The sequence below is a fragment of the Aptenodytes patagonicus genome, chromosome 7 (genome assembly GCF_965638725.1).
Source record: "Aptenodytes patagonicus chromosome 7, bAptPat1.pri.cur, whole genome shotgun sequence".
In the NCBI taxonomy this organism is placed as follows: Eukaryota; Metazoa; Chordata; class Aves; order Sphenisciformes; family Spheniscidae; genus Aptenodytes; species Aptenodytes patagonicus.
This window is the reverse complement of record NC_134955.1, coordinates 47,619,785-47,640,430: the sequence shown is the minus strand read 5'-3', so window position 1 is coordinate 47,640,430 and position 20,646 is coordinate 47,619,785. Positions and strand designations below refer to the sequence as shown.

The 20,646-nt window shown below is 43.5% G+C and overlaps 1 protein-coding gene across 1 annotated transcript; it reads right to left on the bottom strand.

The window, feature by feature from the left end:
• Positions 1-347: 347 nt before the first annotated feature.
• On the bottom strand, positions 348-20,631 carry LRRC74A (leucine rich repeat containing 74A). The gene is made up of 15 exons (XM_076343523.1): positions 20,614-20,631; positions 19,767-19,859; positions 15,880-15,985; positions 14,495-14,670; positions 13,758-13,865; positions 12,920-13,016; positions 12,441-12,490; positions 11,562-11,643; positions 9,785-9,870; positions 9,242-9,436; positions 7,495-7,590; positions 3,767-3,910; positions 2,466-2,573; positions 1,729-1,814; positions 348-429 (listed from the first exon to the last, which is right to left on the bottom strand). Exons 1-15 carry the CDS (start codon positions 20,629-20,631, stop codon positions 348-350), a joined length of 1,527 nt encoding a protein of 508 aa, XP_076199638.1.
• Between the last annotated feature and the right edge of the window lie 15 nt (positions 20,632-20,646).

The following is a 20,646-nucleotide window of genomic DNA, read 5'->3' as shown; positions in this document are numbered from 1 at the left end:
GTCCATCTGCTCTCCCCCAAAAGGGGATAATAAAAGTAATGAGTTCTCTTGGTTTCCCCATTCTCGCTTTTTGTCTCCATCTCTGCAAATAAGTTCAGCATCATCAGCATGCAGAGTGAGACAGATTTGGTAACCAGCTCCAAAGGACCAATCTCTTCTGCCCCTAACCAAAAGGACCAGGCTGTGTAGGGACCTGCTGTGTAGTGGAACATCAACTTTATTTCTACATTCAATAACTTAGACTATTAGAGCTCCCCAGTGTTGGGCCTCCCTAAGCCCAGGGCCACTCTGAGCTTTCTTCCAGTATTTCTTCTACAATCTTTCACTGTCTGACCTGCCTCCTTGCTTCATTTTGATGGCTCTTCTTTCTTTTCTTCCTCGATTTCCCCTTCCGCAGGCTTCTGTGCCAGCTTCTGCTCCTCTAAGTGACTGATTGAAAAGAAAGAGGTGAACCAGTATTAATTTAGTAAAATGAACCTTCGCTGTCAGGTATCTTAAAGCTGCTGAGAGGACCCTGAGGAAACAGCCTGAAGTGGGAACAGTAAGGACAGCAAAGGTCACAACTCTTCTGACTGTTGTCTACAAGGTGAATATTACCACTACCAACATGCTACAGTGCTAAAATGCATTAAACAGCTAGATAAGGAGTAGATATTAGTATTTATTTTTCCCCGCATATCAGCTCAGCAGCATTAATGGCACCAAATGAAGTCTTTGCTGACCATTGGGTTTTAACGGTTCCTAATTTGCTTGCTACTTAACCACAGTTCTGTAATTTGTGCCTAAAGTACTTGGTAACCCCATGTAACCTCTGATTCAAGATTAACCAGGCTAAGGCCTGTCTAGCGTCTGAGCATAGATGCTTCTAATATGGCACTGATGTATGCAAAGGAGTAAAGACCAGACTTAACAAAGTAATTTGCTTCTCTTTGAAAACATTAGGAAGCTAAGAGGTGAAGAGATTTGCAAAATTGACCCATTGCTTCTAGCCTTAAAACTAGACTACAGCATAAATTTAAACTCATTAATATGTGCTGAGGGATGGGAATATTTGGGCATGATTAATAGGGCTTTCAGCTGATGAGTCGCATGTCAGTACTGATGGGAAATCTAGGGGGAATTTTGGGTCCAATGACAAACGGTTTAGCCTGCAGCGACTGACAACCTCCAAGGAGTTTGCTGCTGACTGCTCAGGCTCTCAGAACTTGGACATGATTGCTACAGGCACTAAGGAAGAGGCACTTTCAAGAGAATGAAAAGTTCTGTAGTTTGAAGGTAGGTTTCCAGGGAAAACTAGGTCTCCTAAGAAGAAGGATCAGAGACAAGGAAAAAAACAAGAGTCCCTGAGGATGGAGGAAAAGGTCTGAAGGCACAGATACGCTGTCTTTGCAAATCTTACCCTGGCTTCAGGGGGAGGACAGTGTTGAGCTGATGCTTCTCACACAGGCTTACAAGCATGAATGAAAATGCCATTCAGCTCTGGGATCCTTGCACTCTCACAGCAAGTTTATCAAACAGAAAAATAAGACTGACTTCTAGTTTGACTCAACAGGGCTTCTAAGCATGCAAGGTGTTTTTTCATCTACCTTTTACTTAGGTAAGTAATGGACTGGCCAAAAACATATGTCCCTTCACCTTCTAAAGTGAATAAGGATATGTTTACTTGGTGTTGAGCCAAATTAAAAAAAGAAAGACAGGCCAGGACAGTAAGTGGAGTCACTCACTCACCTATAGTCCACGACCCCTGTCCGATTCCGGTCTAACTTGCGCACTAGTTCCCCAATTTGGACTCGATCCAGTGGGATGCTTGATTGCTAAGAGGATAAGATAAATGTTAGCAAACCTGGATATTTTCAAGCAGAAAAATCCTCCATATCATACTGGGACCTGTCATCTTTTAATAGATGAGCAGATGGCCTGGTGCATGGAAGAAGGGATGGAAAAAATCCACAGAGTGGTGCTGGGGAGGCAGCTTCATTCTTTTAGGATTAAAATAACATTTTTTTGCATTTTTTTGCAAAATAGCATCATGGCTGGCTGACCATTGCTACTGATCCCAAGCACCATGGTGGTTTTGGCAGGAAGAGAACTGTCTACTCAGTGTGTAGAGGCAAGGGTTTAAATGCCTCTTTTTCACTTTCCCATAGCAGTAAGACATAATTATCTATCAAGATCCTGTATATCCTATACAAACAGCTGACCTCTGTGATTTTACAAAGCTCCTGTGGTACTCTAAAGTTGATTCATTATCATGGATGCCATCTGCAGTATTTACCGGATGTCATAGCATTTCTGTTGGACCTCAACTTTTGTTCGGGGCTCAACTTTTGCAATGGGTCAGTTTAGCCTTTTAGTCTGAACAATGTCACCAGCAAGGCTGGCTGGTGGCTGTGCTGCAGCAGAGGGGTTTTCCCAGAGCAGTACCCTGCCAGAAGAGCATCCTGGTCATGCTTTCAGAGGCACACCTGCATCATGGCTCTCTGGAAGGCTGCCACAGGGATCTTCATGTTTCCATCCTTGTCAATATTCCTAAAAAAGTCCCAGAGTTGTAGGTTGTGCTCTTTCAAGTAGTTCTAAGAGAAGCAAAGATAAAACATGGGCATAATGATAAAACAGTCACTGATACCTGCCTCCAGCTCTCCCCTTATTCTTCCATCTGTCACCCTGCCTTTACTCAGCCTATCACTGAGTAGTGATATCATAACTCCATTGTGATGAATCCATAACTCCTTGTGCAGCCACCCTACTGTCAGAACAAAATCCTTTTGTTCAGGCTAATTCCATTCTTCTCAGTTATACCTCCTTCTCCCCTTACCTTGAAATGAGACTCAGTAGTAAATCTGTTTCTTCTGATAATTGCATATGGTTATTTGGTCCTCATCCCAGCAGCCACTGCTTGGCTAGGCTGCCTAATCCAGAGACAGTCCTCTCCCCCACATATCTATCACTTTAGTTACTCTTCTCTGAATTCCCTTCTGTTTAAATGAGGACACATCTGAGTACCATAGCTGCTGTTAAAAACTGCAAAGCATGCTAGTGTGAGCGTCACTATCTGTGAAGCACAGCAGCACTGTTTGATTGGAGCTAACAGCCCAAGCTTTTGCTTAAGTTCATCTGAATCCGCATCTATAGCAAAGTCTCACCCAGTTAGCTATAAAAATCTGCACAGCAGCTAAGAAACACAGTGAAGTTGGTAGTGCAAAAGTGTTATTTAACTCAGCAATGCTCAAGTGCTTGCATTGCCTTCCAGCAAGGAGGACAGCACCATCTGCTGCTATCCATAGAAATTACAGACCTTGAAAAGCTACGTATTTTCTATTTAGGACAGTATTTGCTTGTAATACGATATCCTATTTTTATGAAGCACGTTAATTTTGATGCTAAAGCACAACTGTCAGTGAAGGGTTCTATGAACGTCAGCTATTGCGGTGGGCTTGTGATGAGGATGGACACTCATTTGGATCAGACCTGAAATCAGTTTGTTTTACACAGCGAGCAAACTTCTATTCAGATTCTTTTTTTCCCTAGTGCTCTCAGATCCCAAGGCATTAGCTTCTCCTGAAGATCAAAGGATTTGCTTAGTCAGTCTGCGTGGACTGAGATATGTGAACATTGTGACAGTCTTTGTGAATATACTTTTCTGAAGGAACTTGGCTGAATTTCCCACTTGGAAGAAAGCTTACCCCTTCCAACCTCCATCCCTCCAAGTGCTTGGAGCATGTGCACTGTGTACAGGGGAGCTATGGACCCAAATTCAGTAGTTCACCTGAATCACTTTCATGGGATTTGGATGCTGCTTGGGGATCTTGGCAATACAGCCTTCGACCTCACCATAGATGACATCTAGTTCAGGATGCGTTTGACACACCAAATCCAGCAACTTGATGAAAGTTTCGTTCACCAACACATTCTGGTACATAGGAGGAAGGAGAGTGCAGTCAGCCTGGACACCCAAAGAACAACAAAGACTTGTTCGTATTAACAAATCCGTCTAAAGTCAACATTAACCATTCTCTCCTAAGGGTGGTGCCTTCTCCCATCTCTACTCTTCATTTTCAGGAATCCCATGGAGGCCAGACCCTAAACAAGTGTTCTTCTTCTTTCTCTTTTCCTATGCCTGAGACAGAAAAGGATCTACTAATTTATGTAGAAATTAACTTAATGCAAGCTAGATGTTCACCAGGTAAATGTCTACACTGAAGACCTCTTATGTTAGGTTATTCAAGTGATTCACGTTCATCCCTGAGATAGTTCTACATGGGTCTCCTCTCCATTCGGTTAAGATGCAGACTGCACATTGAACAGTTAATGGTCAAAATGTGCCACAGAGTTCTGCAAAAATTAAAAAAAAAATCATCCAAGGCCTAAAAGGATTAGTATCTCCAGCAATGTAGCTTTAAAACTCAGACAAGAAAGTTCTATCTGGCAAGGGCCCAGGTGTCTCCAAATGAAAAGAACTTTTGGTAAAGCTCTATTTCATTGTGTAACCCTAATAGGAAGCTCCAGTCAGCAGTACAAGACCTGACGTTTGTTTTTTCCTAAGGATTTCAAACAGGGTAGTGACAGCTCAGTGTATCAGAGCTCACACTGTGAGTTTTCTGGTTTAGTACTTATAGAATGGACAGCAGCACAGTTTCCTGATTTAGGGTTTTGCGATACTAGAAAGTAAACTAGCAATGCAGATATTGACGTCATTGTAATTTATTCTTCTAAATTTAAGTTATGACAAATTTGCCTTTGCCTTGACTGATCTTTTGTAACCATGGTTATGATTTTGTTCATATCCATGATGGCAGAGGAATTGTTCATGTATTACGTTAGCTATATATTTAATTGTTGGAAATTTCAAGGCAGTTCAGGAAATTCTTGAAAGCTTCTGTTTTCTGTCATTGCGGGAGGTTTCCAAGGCATCAAGCACGGTATTTTTTCCCAAAGTGTATTTACAAAGTCTCCCAATGCATTCTTATAGCTTCTTTTTTAGAAGCTTAAGATTTACCGTTCTTAAGATCCATCTAGAAGCTTATGATCTACCGTGCAGTGAGCTCTTGACTGTTACTACTTGAAGACAGTCTTCAACGAGTCTGGGTCTGGCTGGGTTTACTAGCTTTCATTCAGCACCAATGGCTTTATGGACGCAGAGTGACTCCCTGAAGAAGCCATTCAAACATCCCTGCGCTATGCACACTAGCAGAGTGTCCTAGTCCTAGGAACACAGCACAGGAGAGCCCGAGCTGGCTCTGCTGGCTGCCAGCTCTCTCCAAGGCTTGTCAGCCTGGGCTTGACCCCATAGAAAGCCAGCGGACCGCCAGTGCAGCCTCAGAAGCAGCATAGACAAAGCACCGCGCCTGGCCTAACAAACTGTGCTGGGGTCGGGCAGCGCCTGAAGGGAGCCAGCTTGTGCTTTTCTTTATCTTTGACACAGTCAGTTCATAGTCCAGAAAAACAACACATGGACAGCTGAAAAGCGATGGTATTTTCTTTTGTACTGTGATGGTGAAGATGGGCATGTGCTGGCTGTTTTGATTCATGACTTCTATTAAGTGTTTGATAGTCGGTATCTGCAAGTTGAAACCTTATAAAGAGTAGATCATGAAAAGAATGTGGGGAACAGTCATGCTTAGAAATGTTGTCAGAAGCAACAAATTGTTGTTAAAAATGTGCCTTTCCTTTGCTTCACCTTTGCTAGTGCTGTCAAACCTGTGCAAAGGTTTCTAGATATGGTCCTTATTCAAAATTCCTCTTACTGACACACCAATTATTCATTCTTTAAAAGTCAAGATAAACATTTATCACTGGGAAAAGGGGCAGAAGAGGCTTTTGTTTATGTCTTCCCTTACATTTCCTATAAAAGATTAAAACCTTTACTAATTTCTTAAAGGTTTAAGACAGCATAAGATCTTTGGAGCTGTATATTTGCAAATACTCTGAATTGAAATGCAAGACTCCCTACATCACAGGTGGAATGAAGTCTGTCAGGCAGATGAGATGTTTGCCCACAAGCATTTGATAGGGATACTGAAATATTGTAAATTTATGCCATTGATTATTTATCTTGTGAAATGCCAGGTAATTTAGACTTTTTGAAGGGTGAGGTGAAGAGAGCACGTTAACCCTAAAAAGCAGAAATGCATAGTGAGATTTAGGTTGGATTGAAGATTCTTAATGTTAATTAACTCCTTGGCTCAAAATTTCTCGAGTGCCTCCTTTTAAATAAATGCATTTCAGTAATTTCTTTAATTTCTCAGAATTTAGCTAAATTACATTACTCTTTCCAAATGTATTAATTGTTTAGGTTATTAGTAACAAAACTAGCAGAACCACGTATACTGTAATGAAGTCCTTTACCCCCACACAGCCCATTTCAGTTTTCCTTTGCAGAATGAGGCCTGCCTCCTTGCAGACTTGGCAAATAATTCTCTTTGATCTTAATTTATGCAGGAAAAATTGTCTGCCCTAGAGGAAGGCCTGTTCTTCAGATGATCTCTGTTGAAAGCCCTTGATACTCTCAGGAAAGACCATAGATGAATATTATTTATTCTGCTTTGTTTTAGTTTCTTTCTTTAATACAGTAACCACAGGACAAAGAAACACATGCAGATGTAACTTAAATACAACCCATTACGTGAGGCTCCAAAAATGCCCATGAACTTTTTTATAGCTTGTTTCAAGTGTGAACATATTATTTATTCCAAGTCCCAAACCTTTGTGAAAATGCTCTTTCCTTTAATCACGGTGCTCCCAAAGGTGGATGGAGGCCCCTGAGGCCCCTGACACCTTCTGTAACTGCTCCCATGAAGCACCAATGCATGGATGGGAGGGCCAGGAGTGGACTGATGCGTGCCCAGGTCTCTCCCCAGCGTTGGTCTGCAATGCAACCCCTGCCCCCACTCAGGAGCTCAGAAGCATTTCTGGATCTCCCATTTTAGAAGCAGCACATGAGGTTACAACAATATGTGTCCCGACTTGCTACGGAGTAGCATACTAAGATTTAGCCTCTGTGATTTTTTTTTCCTTCCACACCAGCCTTTTAATGTTGGGGTTTGTTTTGGTTTTTTTTTAAATAAAATTGCTTTGCTTTCAATGCCTTGAAGCATCCATCTTCTATTCCTCGTACATACTGATAAGGAATCAAACTTCACAGTATCTAGCATCTTAGGCTGCCTTGGAGGGAGACAGCTCAGGGAATGAAGAGAATTCATCCTCCAGTGGGAATTGACTCGTTATCCTTGTTCTGCTATTGCAAAATGGAAGGGAGTGAAATGTGGTGATACTACAGGCACCTATCTCCACAGCTAGACCAAAACCACATATAATTTCCACATGGCTCCTAGAAGGGCTGTCAAGTAGTAGCCTCTTTTTATTAATGGCTGTGCATAAATGAAACAAACAGCAAGTCTCAAAACAGTTTTGGAAGGGAGCAGCTCTGTGATCCACCCAGTTCCTAAAAATGTATCGTGTATAGTCCTGGAGGCTTTCCAGCACATAAGCTCTTACCGAGATGTTGATCTCCTCCATCACGGATTTGGGGTTCTTTCTGACAGATGTGACTAGCGCAGTGGCACCTTCTGTGGTAAGGGGATTATTGGCCATCTGTGGGAGAAGAGACATAGATGAAATGGTGAAATAGACATGGTGAAAATGAGGATTTAATGCCTGGCAGAAGGCATGCTGTAACCTCAGGGATGACCCTTTCCCATTCTTCAGCAGGTCTGTAGAATAACTGTGGTCCCCTTTGATGGTTTTGTCTGTTATCTCACCATCTCTTGTCTCTGTCCCACAAAGCTCCACAACACAACTTCCCAGTGGAGTTCCCTTCTCAGCTTCTCTCTGTCTCCTTGTGTGAAATTCCACATATCAGGTCCCTTACATCTGTCACGCAGGAGTAGGTGATGTGGATCATGTTCAGTCATGTGATGGGGAGAGGCAGAGGCAATGGGCTGCATTTGAATGTGTGCTTGCTAGTAGGGTCCCTCTGGATGGGAATACGTCCCTCGGGACATTTCCCATATCCTTGGCTCCTCTTGGCAGCACAGCAGATCAGAGCTCAGGCTGATCAGCTGCCTCTGTCCCACAAGGTCTAGCTATCTGGCTTTATGGGGTTGGCATTGCCATGTGCATCTCTTAGTGTGTGAACATCACCTCTCCCCCACCTTGGATTTCATGTGCAGTCCCCACTCCTGCTAGTTGAAAGAAAACTTTCTTGGTTAGCATTGGCCAGCAGAAGACATGTCCTCCTTTAAGTCCTTTGTGTTATCAGCTCCTAAGACAATCTGTGCAGCTACATAGAGAGAGGAATGCTTTGGTGTCAGTTAGTGACCTTACCTCAAGCCAGGCTAAAAGCAAGGCAAACAGACACATTTATTTATATAATCTAAAACAGCAGTCCCAAAGAGTGGTGTGTTTGTAGTGATTTACAAGGATAGGTGTGTCCAAAGACAGGCCTACATGAACAGATTTAAAGACACCCCTCAACCACCATACTGCCATTTGCAGGCTCTCAGGACGGTTACATTAGATTTAGCTGAGAATGCAGCTCGTAAGCAAGCTGTCTTTTCTGAATTGAATTCCTAGAGAATGATCTTGGATTGAGAAGACATGTCAGCTCTCAACCCTAACCTCTGAAGCCAGCTTGGCTGGTCATTCAGTTTTGCCCTTTCCAGGATTATTGATCCCCAGCTTACTAAAAGGCAGTTTTGGCTTTCTTTTTCCAGGACTTGATAATACTCCTCTCCTTTAGTGGCATTACCCTGACATAGCAATGACAGTTTATCCTGTGTTTGAATAAATTTTTAGCAAATCATTAACACACTGAGAAAGGCACACTCTTGCCCACCTGGAAACTTCAGTGTGAACCTTTGCCTTAGGTTGAAATGCGTATTACGTGTACATATGTACCTTCACAACTACATTTTATGTATATATGCAGGCCTGTTGAATGCCTAGGTTCTCACTTGACTGAGACTAGACATGACAGGAATCAACCACTTTGGGGTGATAAGGGATGTGGGGTTATGTCAAGCCGGTCCCTGGGGGATTTTCTGAGGGAACAGTGCAATTTAGTTGCCCTGGAAGAAATTCACGGGATAGAATTTCCTTCCACTTTGCCCACCTTCAACCCAGAGCAATATTCATTTCCTCCAGTTCTAGCTCAGACAGTTCACCTCTGTCTTCTGTCCCACCTGACTCAGATCTTTCTATTCCCTCTGTTTATTCCTCCAGCCATGCCTGGGCTTTATTTTACCTTCAAGATTTTGAGTTTTCCATTGACTTCAAGGCCCCTGCAGAGCTTCTTGGCTCCCTTGTTGTTGATCTGGTTGTTGCTGATGTCCAGGTGAACCAGCACGTTATTGACTTTGAGAGCTTCTCCTAGGGCCAGCGCTCCCTCGTTGCCAACGCCATTCCAAGAAAGGTTGAGTATTTTCAGTGCACTATTGCTCTCCAGGGAGAGAAGAGGGATCTTAGCTACTGCATGCCCATCTTCTGTACCACTCTACCCTTTTTTGCCTGGCTGAGACAGGAGCATCCCTCAAGTGACACCCAGACAGCCCCAATGAATCCAACATCTCTGCAATGTCACCAGGGTCTCTCCATCCACATAAGTCACCAGACCTACTCACTGCTTTAGTCTTTCTCCTGGCGCTGACTGCCACTGTCAGTAGGATGAGCCTTGCTAAAGCTACTGAATCCTGCTCAGACCTCAGGGATTTGAGTTCCCAATCAGTGTTTCAACCAGCTCCTGGTAATAATCACTGTGAAGGGCATCACAAAATAGGGGCATTCCTACCCTGAGACCTGTGCCCAGTGCTACTGTCCCCTGCCTCCTCAGGTGGTTCCAGCTCAGGTCCAGAATCTCCAGTGTTGAGTTGCTGGCTAGGAGAGAGAAACTGAGATGTTAGCTCATGAAGAGTGGTCTGGACACAGCTGCTGACCCACACTTAAGGACTAAGAGAAAGTTTGCTGGGCGTTCAGCAACAGCCTTCATCGATTGCAGTAGGAGGAACCTGCACCTACAGAGTCTTTGCTGTCCACAGCACCCAGAGAACAGAGAATGGGCTGTTGATCACAAGCAGAAAGGGAACACAGTTTTTTTTCTGGCTCAATCAAAGAATAAATTGTGAAGGAGGAGGGTAGAGAGGGAGGATTTCTTATATTAATAGACACTGTCTGTGTTTCTCACTGTGAAAAATGGCTGGATTCTCCTTGCCACATCTAAAATATCAAGACTCGCTCTGCGTACGTTTGATTAGCAGAAGAGAGGAATTCAGCTTCATATGGTAGCTGTGCCCAGCTGTATATGTACCAGTGCCAACTCACATGCATAGCACACCTCACGGTGTAAGTTCTACTTAAAGCAGGGTATGTGTGAATTCATTTGTGTCTACTGTGACACTGGGAGGGGTAGGACTTGCTGCCAACACTTGCTTCTCATTCTCAGAGAGAATTTCTTATCCAGATTTTCCATGGATGGGAGGTTGGATGGAGGCAGATGGTGAGTTTAGCTGACTTAAAAATATTCCTTTAAGAAACAAAAGAGAAAAGTAACAGATTCTGCAGTAATCTCTGCTGCTCCTGCCTCAAGTGAGCTGGAAGGAGAGAAGAGCTCTTAAGACCTTTAAGTTTGGAGAGGCATTTTTCTGGGCTAGGAAGGTCACAAGTTTTAGTACTGATCTCTGCATTGCCTGCAGGCTTGTCCAAGGCAGGGGCACAGTGCCTTGTTCCTCACTGCAGTTTTAATTGATCCATCTTTTAAAGACATGGACTGTAATTAGAAAGAGGTTCATATCAGTGGAAATACTGAACCGGGAGAAGGAAAGTGTTAATTAAATTGAAGGCATTGTGTTACTGAAATCTCGAGGAACACTGGATGCTCACAGCACAGGCTTGTGGCCGTTATGGTAGCAGGCGTGTTGGACATACTGAGGGAAGAAGAGCCATCAGATATTCATGCAAGTCTTTCCCAGTGCACTAATAGCACCTGAGATTACTGAAGGACTGTAACTGTTTTGTTTGCTTTCCCTCTCCAGGGCTACTAGCACACTCTGGATCTCACTTTGTCTAAAAAGATAAATTAGGCAGCTTGATTTTATTTCTTCCTAAACTGTTTCCCTTGCTGCTTGCCGTGCAATGGCTCAAACCATTAGGGTTTGGGCTACTTAAGAAAAAATGAAATCGCTCCTGAACTTTGTAATCAAAAGCTTAAAACAAACAACAGTTCTGATCCTATTAGATTTTAGTAAAATGCAATTTTCTGCTTTATACTCCCTGACGGACTTCTCTTTCAGCTCTCTTCTCTCTGACACAGACCACTCTCTTACTGTGGTTTCTCATCCTGCATTTGTGTTCTGATACATTAGTCATAGTTGCTAGAGTCACTTGTGGTGATGAGGGTGAGCCTGTGGACCAGGCAGGAAACTCTAAATCTGGGCACCCTGTCTTTTGTACCACCCACTAGGTCATGGGGCATTTTTGCTGGAGAAGGAAATGCATATTCACTGTGCTGACGCCATCAAGTCCCCCAGTGCCTGTACTCCTGGCTTTGCGGGAGTAATAAATTAAGTTACCGAGCATCTGTCCCAGGAGCTGTCCTCCCTTCTCATAGAACTCATTGTGGCTGAGATCCAGCTCCTTCACTTGGTAATTGCCCTGCAGAGAGACAAATGTGCAGAGACAATGAGATCTTCCAGCCAGCTGCAACCAGCTGCTATGCCAAAGCCCCCACATGAGGATGAAACAGAGGAATATCAGACACACTGAAATCTTCAGTGCATGGGAGATCATCAGCATGGAGATTGTGGCACTGTGTGTCCCAAAACAAAGCTTTGTCAGGCATATAACATCATGGTGATTATCTTCCCAAAACAGCAAAAGTAATGGGACTTTGTTTTGTGCAAACTTCCCTCACACAGCTCATGTCTGGCCTGCAACACATCCTCCAATTCTGTTCCTGCCCCTGCTTCAGTCCCACCATTGCACCCTGACCAAGAGCACTTTCTCATATCGGGTCAAGGTCTTGCTTCAGGGCAGCTTCTGGTGGTGCCAAATGATGCAGAGGCTTTGAGACAGGAACTAACCAGAGAAGTCAAGCGTCTTCTTTTTACTGGAGAATTGCAAAATGATATGAAGTTGGGTTACTTACACTTCTTGAAAATTTTTTGTCACCCAGATGTCGTTCTGTTGTTCTGTTACACAGTCCTGAAGGTTTGTTTCTCAGCCAGACTCACACAGCTGTCCTGAGAAAATGTTAACACAGTCCATCCTGCTCTATGTCCTCCCAGCCTCTCTCATTTCTGAAGTAAGCAAGAGGCACTTAGAGGAATTATGCCAGGAAATCATATGGGCACTGCCAAGTGAAATCATGCCAAGTGAGTAGCAGCTTCAAGATGAGGAGAGTCTGTTACACAGCCAGGGCTGCAAACGACCTTGGATTTCAGGTAACTCACCATTAATGCCTCAGCAAAGTATGGTGCAGTCTGCTCTCCAAAGTTGTTTCCTGGGTAGGAAAAGTATGTTAACAGTGCGCTGATCTCTCCCTTGGTGCTGTGCTGGGGTTTGCAGGAAGCTGTACTTTTAGGTGGAACCTCCAGTTAATCACAGCCCATATCAGGCTGTAGAAGTTAGTCACTATTCCACTTTGCTCCATAGAGCAGAATTACCCCAAGATGTGGGAGACACTCCAGCAATTATCTAAGTTTCTCGTAAGGGACTGGTTTTCAGAGGTGCTGGAGCTTGAGCAGGCCAAATATTTAATCACATCACTATAAATCTAGATTTCCACTGTTACTCTGCTTTCCCGTCAGACACATAGCTGAGAGATTGATTTTGCCCATAGTCTGACTAATATTCTCAAGATGAGAGACTGGAATGACACATATGTTATTTCACTTCTACTGCCATCTCTGTTTGGGTGCATACAGCCCACCTGAGAGCTGAAGAGTATGGAGGCAGGACATGTTATCCAAAAGCAAACTGGCAATGGCTTCAGCTCCTGCTGTGTCTAGGTGGTTATTGGAGATGTTCTGGAAGGAAAGAAGCAAGGATAAGAAGGATGAGTCCAAAGAATGAATTAGCTTTATTGTCTTCTTAATGCCCAAGATATCAAGGGAATAATGCAAGACGAGCAATATGAGAAATGTCAGCCAGACAGTAATTAACATGTGAGTTATAGGTGTGTTTAACCCTATATCCTTCCTAACAGGAATAAAGCCCTGCAGCCATCGGTTTCACACGGGTCTTCATCTTCAGTGAACCAAGAGGCATTTGGCCAAGAATCTTTTCTTCCAGTGTAACACAGATCCCATAGCCTATCAAAATGCATTTTGTATACCTCAGTTTCAGATTGAAGGAACACTCCTACCAGTTCATATCTGAAAGTTTTGCATTATTCCCTTAGTCTACTTAGAAAAGGTTCCCCATGTCATACTGGAGAATGAAAGTTCCTGACCAAAACATTTTTTCTGTTGGCAAAGCATGAACTAGAAAGACTTAGTTATGGTAATTATTATCACATCTGCTAATGAAGAGAACAGTTCCAGACTCACCAAACTGCCATCACATGCACACTTCTGCTTTTCAGTACTTTTTTCAGTACTTTTTAAAAGTAGAGCAGCATAAAATATCATGACTTTCAGAATGTGAATATTTTTGCATGGGAACAACAGTTATTTGGTTAAAGTTGTAATGGAATGGATGGGTTTTCTTTCAGATGATTGAACTTGGTGAGCTATAATTTTGGCTACAAACTATGTCAGATGGGGTACCAGTTCTTGAAGGGAGGAATTCTCTCGTAGCATCTCTGCTATGCATATGGCTCCTTCTGCCAGAATGCAGTTGTCTTCCAACTCTAGATGGGTGACGGTTGCGTTGGACTGGGAAGACACAAAGGTAAACAAAGACACACAAAAAACTGCTGAAAAGTTAATGAAGGGGAGAGTTTCCTCAGTTCAACAGACACCAGACGTTTCCTCCAAACCTCAGAAAGCATTGCAGGACAGTGATCAGGAGATGTGGCAGAGCCATGGCAGTGGGAGTTGGCATACAAAAGAGATGCTTTTTTGGAGAGGTTTTGAGTGGGTAGGACTTTCCATTGCTTTCTGCCAGCCTGGAGACCCAGGTTCAGATCCAAGCTCCAATTCAGACATCCTGGGCCTGTCCATTGGTGAGTGTAGCATATCCCTATGCAGGACCCAGAGTGGGGGATACCAATCCCTCCAGCCCTACCTCTGGCCCTGTAGGGGTTAGGAGCATTGGGGACTTGTGTCCCATGGAAGAGTATCAGTTTGCTCTTGGGGGTAACTCTAGCAAAGGCCAGCAGTTGCCACACAAGACTTCCCTGTGCAGGGGATTAGAAACATTGGGGATGCTCAGAGCTCCTATGGGAAAGATACCTGTCTTTATCTCCCACACTGTGTACTCAGTGATGGCTTTCAGGCCTGAGAGAGGCCTAAAATGCCTATTGTTCTTCAGAACAGTGGCCCCACTCTTACTGGCTACTCACCACCAGAGCAATAGCAATGGCTTTGACACCTTTGGGTCCTAGACCATGGTGGTTCAGGTTTATATAAGGCTTGGCCAAGTTCTGAATAAAGTGTGAGACAGGTACCACCTCCATCAGCCTGCATGCTTCCAAGTACAGCTCTGTGCCCATAATGCCCACAAAGGCCTTCTCAGGATCTACAGAGAAAAAGTATGTTGATGAGTGCTGCATTCAGTGTCCTTCCTCCTCTTTTAAATAAATTAAGTAACTTAATAAAATTAAGTAACGCTATGCCACAACAGTAGGATTTTACTCTTAAAGGGTTATCGTTCCCTGGTTCTCCTCATCCCTTTATCCCAGACCTTCAAGAGTTAATGTATCCTCCTTGCTTCTCCATTTGGCATCCAGTGACTTGCTGTAGCTTCTCACCAGTCTGCAATGTGACTAAACCTTTCTTGGTGTAACTGAGAATTCTTGACATCAGGCAAAAACATTTTCATCTTTTTTTTTCTTTAAAATCTTAATTGAAGCACGCAGCTGATATTGCCAGCAGAGCTAGGGCAGCTCAGAACATTTTGGCTTACAACCAGCAGAAAGAATCCCAGCATTCTCATCTTGGCCATTGGGTGTTGTTGACACAGCTGCAGTGAGACATATCAGTGCAGCTGGCGGCTGTATTTCCACAAAAACCTGTCATTTGGAATTCCTTCATCAAAACCCATACTTAGAACTCGTATTTCTCCATGTTGTTATATGCATTCAACCGTCTGACCTCAAGACAAATTCCCCTCTCATCAAAGCCATTTTCCAGTTCAATCTGAGGCCTCTAACAAAAAAGTCCTTTTTTCTTGCATTCTTATGGTTTTTTATTTTCCTTTCATTTATAACAAGTTAAAAAGCTCTCATCCTAAATTATGGACAAATCGCACCATTACAAAAGTGAGTGCAAGACTTGTTTAGCTAGAGGACTGACTTCACTAGGCAGGAGATAAGAGGAGAGCCACCAGAAAAGTCTGGACAGTTGTGGCACGCAGACCACAATTGCTCTGCAGTGTTTCGTCAGGAGCACACAGAGTGTTCCATCCTTGGCTTCAGCTAGCTGCTCCTGGTGCCCAGGCAGCAGGCTGGTCTGGTAATGTTGGTTATTAAGGACTAGGGGAGAGAAGAAGGAACAAAGGAATAGTCATGGTGTATAGAAAGCAGCTGAAGGAAGATGCTTGGCGTCAAAGTGAGAGCTCTTAGAGGGAAATTCATCCCCCTGCCTTTATCGACTGCCAGATTAGGTGTGGTTGTCAGGACCCTGGCAGGATTGTGTCCTTGGTCTCCATTTCGGATACATACAAGTTGGTAGGTACAGCTCTGTAAGGGGGAAGGCTAGTGAGGGCAGATGGTCAGAAAACATTCACCTTCAACCTCTAGGTCAGTGTCAGAGCCTTGTGTGGCCTTCTCTGCTGAGGCATCAGCCAGCGACACAGACTCCGGAGACTCACTGGTATTGGACGTCTCTTCGTCCTGGCCTGCCATGAAACCAAACAGATTCATTTTGTCAATGCAAGCCCAGCACAGATGTGACTCCCTGGATGTGACAGACCTCCCATCACTCTCACTGAAGCCTGCGCCCCTCTTCAACATGCTGTGGATGCACTCCTTCCCCAGCCCCACTTCGTACCCACCGCTCCCTGTGCATTGTACACATGTGGTGCTGGCCCTGGTGTGGGGATGGGCTCACTCTGGGGACACAGATCTGCAGACTGGCCATGGCTTGGCAGCTTTTGGAAAGAGCCCTCCCCAAATTCAGCATGCATCCCATGTGCAGGGGACTCAGAGTTCTCCTGCATTAGGTCTTCATTCCTCATGAGCTGCCTCTCTCCCCTTCCTCAATTTCTGAGCCCACCAGGCAACAGCAAATTTCCTCTCTCCATCCCAGTTTCCCACAAACCTACAAGCCAAACCCATGCCAGTTCCTCCTAGCTGTCCTGAACTGACTCACACTTCCCCAGGCACGGGCAGGACACAGTTGGCTGACTCTGCTATGAGCCTGGAAATGCTTTGTAGTACTCTTCAAGCTAGGCAAAAGAGAAAGCATTTGGATGCTATTGTACATTGGGACTGAGTGTAACCAGACCCACTGGAGGTGCTACAGCTTCTCTTGCTTACAATTCAGAATTTATTTTATAGTTAGAGAGAAGGAGAATTTGGAAAATTCCTTTTTAAGAGGAATAATTGCGTACAAAATAATGAAGAGTAATTTTGCCAAAATAATTTCTAGCTAATAACAAAATACATACTTTTTTCCAACTCTTAATCTTTCTTTTCATTCCCTGTCACTGCTTTTACTACCTTCTTCTCTTACTCCTTATTTCCCTTTAGAGCTCCAGGCTATTGACCTGTAATTTTATACCCTTCTTCAATGTCACTTAGCATCGATGTGTGACATGGAGCTTGCAGTTTGGCTGTTCATGCAGACTTATGTGAGGGAAAGACTGGCCAGCTGGCAGCCACATCACCACATTTCAACCAGCTCTGCAGCTGCAGCTCCTTCATTAAGACCATTTCCTTCTGCCAGACTTTATTTGTTCAAATTATGGGTTTGCTTGCATTACTTTAGCGCGAGAAAGACAAAAGAAAGGGTAAAAATAGGTCTAAATCCCATGTAAAGAGCTCACGAGACAAGTAGAACCAAAGATTTGGGACATTATGATACTACCCACTGACTGTCTTTGCTTAATGGCCCTACAACGCTGGACATCCTGAGAAAAATAAACTTCCCACTCTGGGGAACAGACTGTCTATGCTATACAAAACCCATCCAGACTGGGGTCTATCTTCTGATAACGTGGCTGTCATGTGCCCAGTACATCAGCCATCCTGCAGTGTGTGGACTGAGCCTTCTGAGATAGATCCAGAAGTGGTGCCTGCACCCCTGTGGAGCTGTAGAAGTTGGCACTGATACAGAAAATAACACTGTTATTCAAGCAGAAATTTGAAAAGCACTGAATCATGATTATTGGTGTTAAAACCAATGCAGTGGAAAGTGATGGGTCTGGAGACTCCTTTATCACCCTTCTCCTTTCCTCAGGTGTTGGGGCTGCAGACACAGCTTTTTGGTCAGCCTGTCTCATGCACGGCTTGTACCAGTCACAAACCAGGAGCTAGGAGGGGAGTTCACTCCATGGTTTGATGTGCGACTTCTGAGGGATGCATCCAGATAGCTGCAAATCCCTTCTCTCTGCTAGGTGAACAATGCCTGTTCTCTGGGTATGTTGCTTTATGCTGTCCCCTCATTTGTATTGTACAAATATTTGATAAATCACACTATCAATTTATACTTCAGTAGCTCTGTGGAGTAGCGAAAATGTTTATGATCTTTTGCCTCGCATTGCAACAAGGTCCTAGTTCGTGCTGCTAAACTAATGAAGTGTTCTTTCTTAGAATCACTACTAATAGTGATGGACGTAAAGGGCAGATGAAGATTTTCATAAATTGTTCTCCTTCTCTGCCAGGATAAAATCTAACGGATATATACTAAGGAATTTCAGCTGTGAAAGCAAGCTACCAAGGTTGTCCTCACTTCTTTCATTCTCAACGTCTGGCCTGAGAAATACATCAGAATAATAGCTCAACTGGGGCAACTCATAAAATGGAACATAACATTTTGCAGTATGCAGACAAAATGATACTAATGCAAACGCTCAAATATAAGCCTTTTTTTACAGTCTGTAAGGAATCAGTTCTTTCAGTGATGTGTCAAACTATATGATTATACTAACTTGGGAGTATTAAATGTTGAAGGAATCTATGAGGAAACAGCTACGAGACGTGATTTTGTATCTAAGCAAAGTCTAAGCAAAGTATTTAGGAATTAATATCCTAAATGTTGTCATTTATTGAAAAATTGAGAAATGAGGTTTATTGTGGTTGTGAAAAAACTGTGTGTGCTTTAGCTTGGTCAAGGGTATCAACTCTTTATCTCCTATTTTAAGTCATGCCACTGTGGATATCAAAAGACTTCTAGAGAAATTATAAACAAATGTGTTGGATATTTGTGGAAAAAAAGAAAAAAAATATAGATTTTTTTTCTCTCACCTAATATAAATTATTTAGACCAAGAAAAAAGCAAAACAACCAGACATTTTGACAACATTTTGCCTCTGGAATAGGGTAGGATTAACAATTATACTATTCTGCTCGCTGCTACTGTCAGTCAAATTCAACCAGCGTTTTACCCACAATTATTTAATCCAATATGTAAGGGAAAGTGGCAACCAACTATTAACTGACCAGGTATTTCCTAGTGATAATATTTTTCAAGTTAATACTGTCAAAAACCCATGAGAAATACTAATTTTAATATAATCTTTTGGGCTTGATAGCAGGTAATTAATTATATCAGATCCCACTTAAGGAGTGAAAGTTTCAAGAGTTCATAGCCAAGAACAGAACTTTGTTTGCAGAAAAGCTATCTAAAAGGGACTAATCCCAAAAGGGACTAATCCCAAATAGGCAATAAATTATTACTGCTGGATCAAAAAAAACCCCAGAGCTACCTTTACAGAAAAACAAGAAAGGATATTTAGACAAGTGTCATTTTGAAACAATGGAAAATATTCTGATAAAGGATCTAATCTATTAGAATATCCATTAGGGAAAATTATTATGTAACACTTCATAAATTGCATTATACTCTATTTAAATACAGAAAAACAAGAACCAAAGAGAGAAGTTGTCCCACATATCTGACTACCTTACAGTAATTGCATTATGAAGGAAAATAAGAAATTGATTTGTAAAGACTATGTGACACGCCAAGGGGGGCTTTGAACTTTGGGAGGAAGTCAGGCCAAAATGCTGCAAGCAGAGCTGGAGCCTGACTCGGTTGTGTACAAGCACAGCCCGACAGCAGCAGGTTCCGAAAACTCCTCTGCCCCTCACGCCCTGCCTGTTCTTCTGGGCGATGGAGGGCTCAAACAGGGTCTGGGCTCACAAGGTGCTGAGCTCCAACATCTCCTGTGGGAATTAGGGGCAGCAGGGTAGAGTTGCCTGGAAGCTGGTACTGGCAAGCCCTCTTCTGATGCATTTTACTTTTTTCGAGCTGCTGCTGGATGGCAGCTCCCGTCTCAGGGCACTGGCACCCCGTTTCTCCTCATTGCTGCCTGGCCTGGGGAAAGGAAGCCTTCCCACCTGGTGATCAGTCTGCAGCAACCTCAGTCCCTCTTGAGTGCTGGAGATTTTCCTTTGGCCATTTCTGACTATTTCTGAAGTGAGTTTGCTAGTAACTAAACACCGCACCTGCATCCTTCTCAGACTCGTTCTCCGTGTCACCACCAGTGAGCAGTGGGTTCATTTGCTTTTTCTCTTCTGTAAATGAAGAGTTCACAGCCACCTCCTAGACCCTGTAAGTTCCTCACACCTATAGACAAAAAGTGCAGCCACTCGGCTACAATTGAAAAATCTCCAAGAGGAATGGTGCCACTTGTAAGATCTGTGCTCTTAATTTATACTGCTTGTGAACAGGAGAATCCCGCTGTAGGAGCTGGCTGGGTGTCACGAGAAAGCCCTGTGGAGCCTGTGGCCGCCCCGTCCCCCCATCCTGCCACCACCACCCTTCTATGACCTCGCCTGCGCCTTCCGACTCCGAGGGGTGACATTCAGTGTTGGAAACCCTGTTGCTCTGGGATCCCATTGACTCCCAGAGAACAGATGAGGTTTTGGCTGTGAGACCCCCATAGGCATATCAGAGCGTCGTGCCAGGCTGCTGGTAAGAGTTCTCTCCTTTAGTTCGTATTCCAGTTTGTACAATTTAATGAGAAAGCCAGACTGCAGCAGGTATAGTGTTAAAGGAGATGAGGATTAAAGGAGTGTATTCGCCTTACTGGTCCTGAACAGATTCAGACTTCTCTACTGCCAAATTCCCCATCCATTCGGTAATAAAGTGTGGCTTGTAAACATGTCAGCACTTAATGGGGCCTCGAATCAAGTACTCATTCAACCCACCAACTACTGTTGGTGCCAAAATTGGTTCAGTACTTATTATTTTACATCATTTATACAGAGGACTCCGTAACCTTTCCTAAGGGGCTAAAACCAAAACTGTAACAGAAGAGGCTTTCTGATAAAGGTTGAGCAGGACTAATACATACACTTAGAAATCTTTCCATTATGGGCGATGCTCA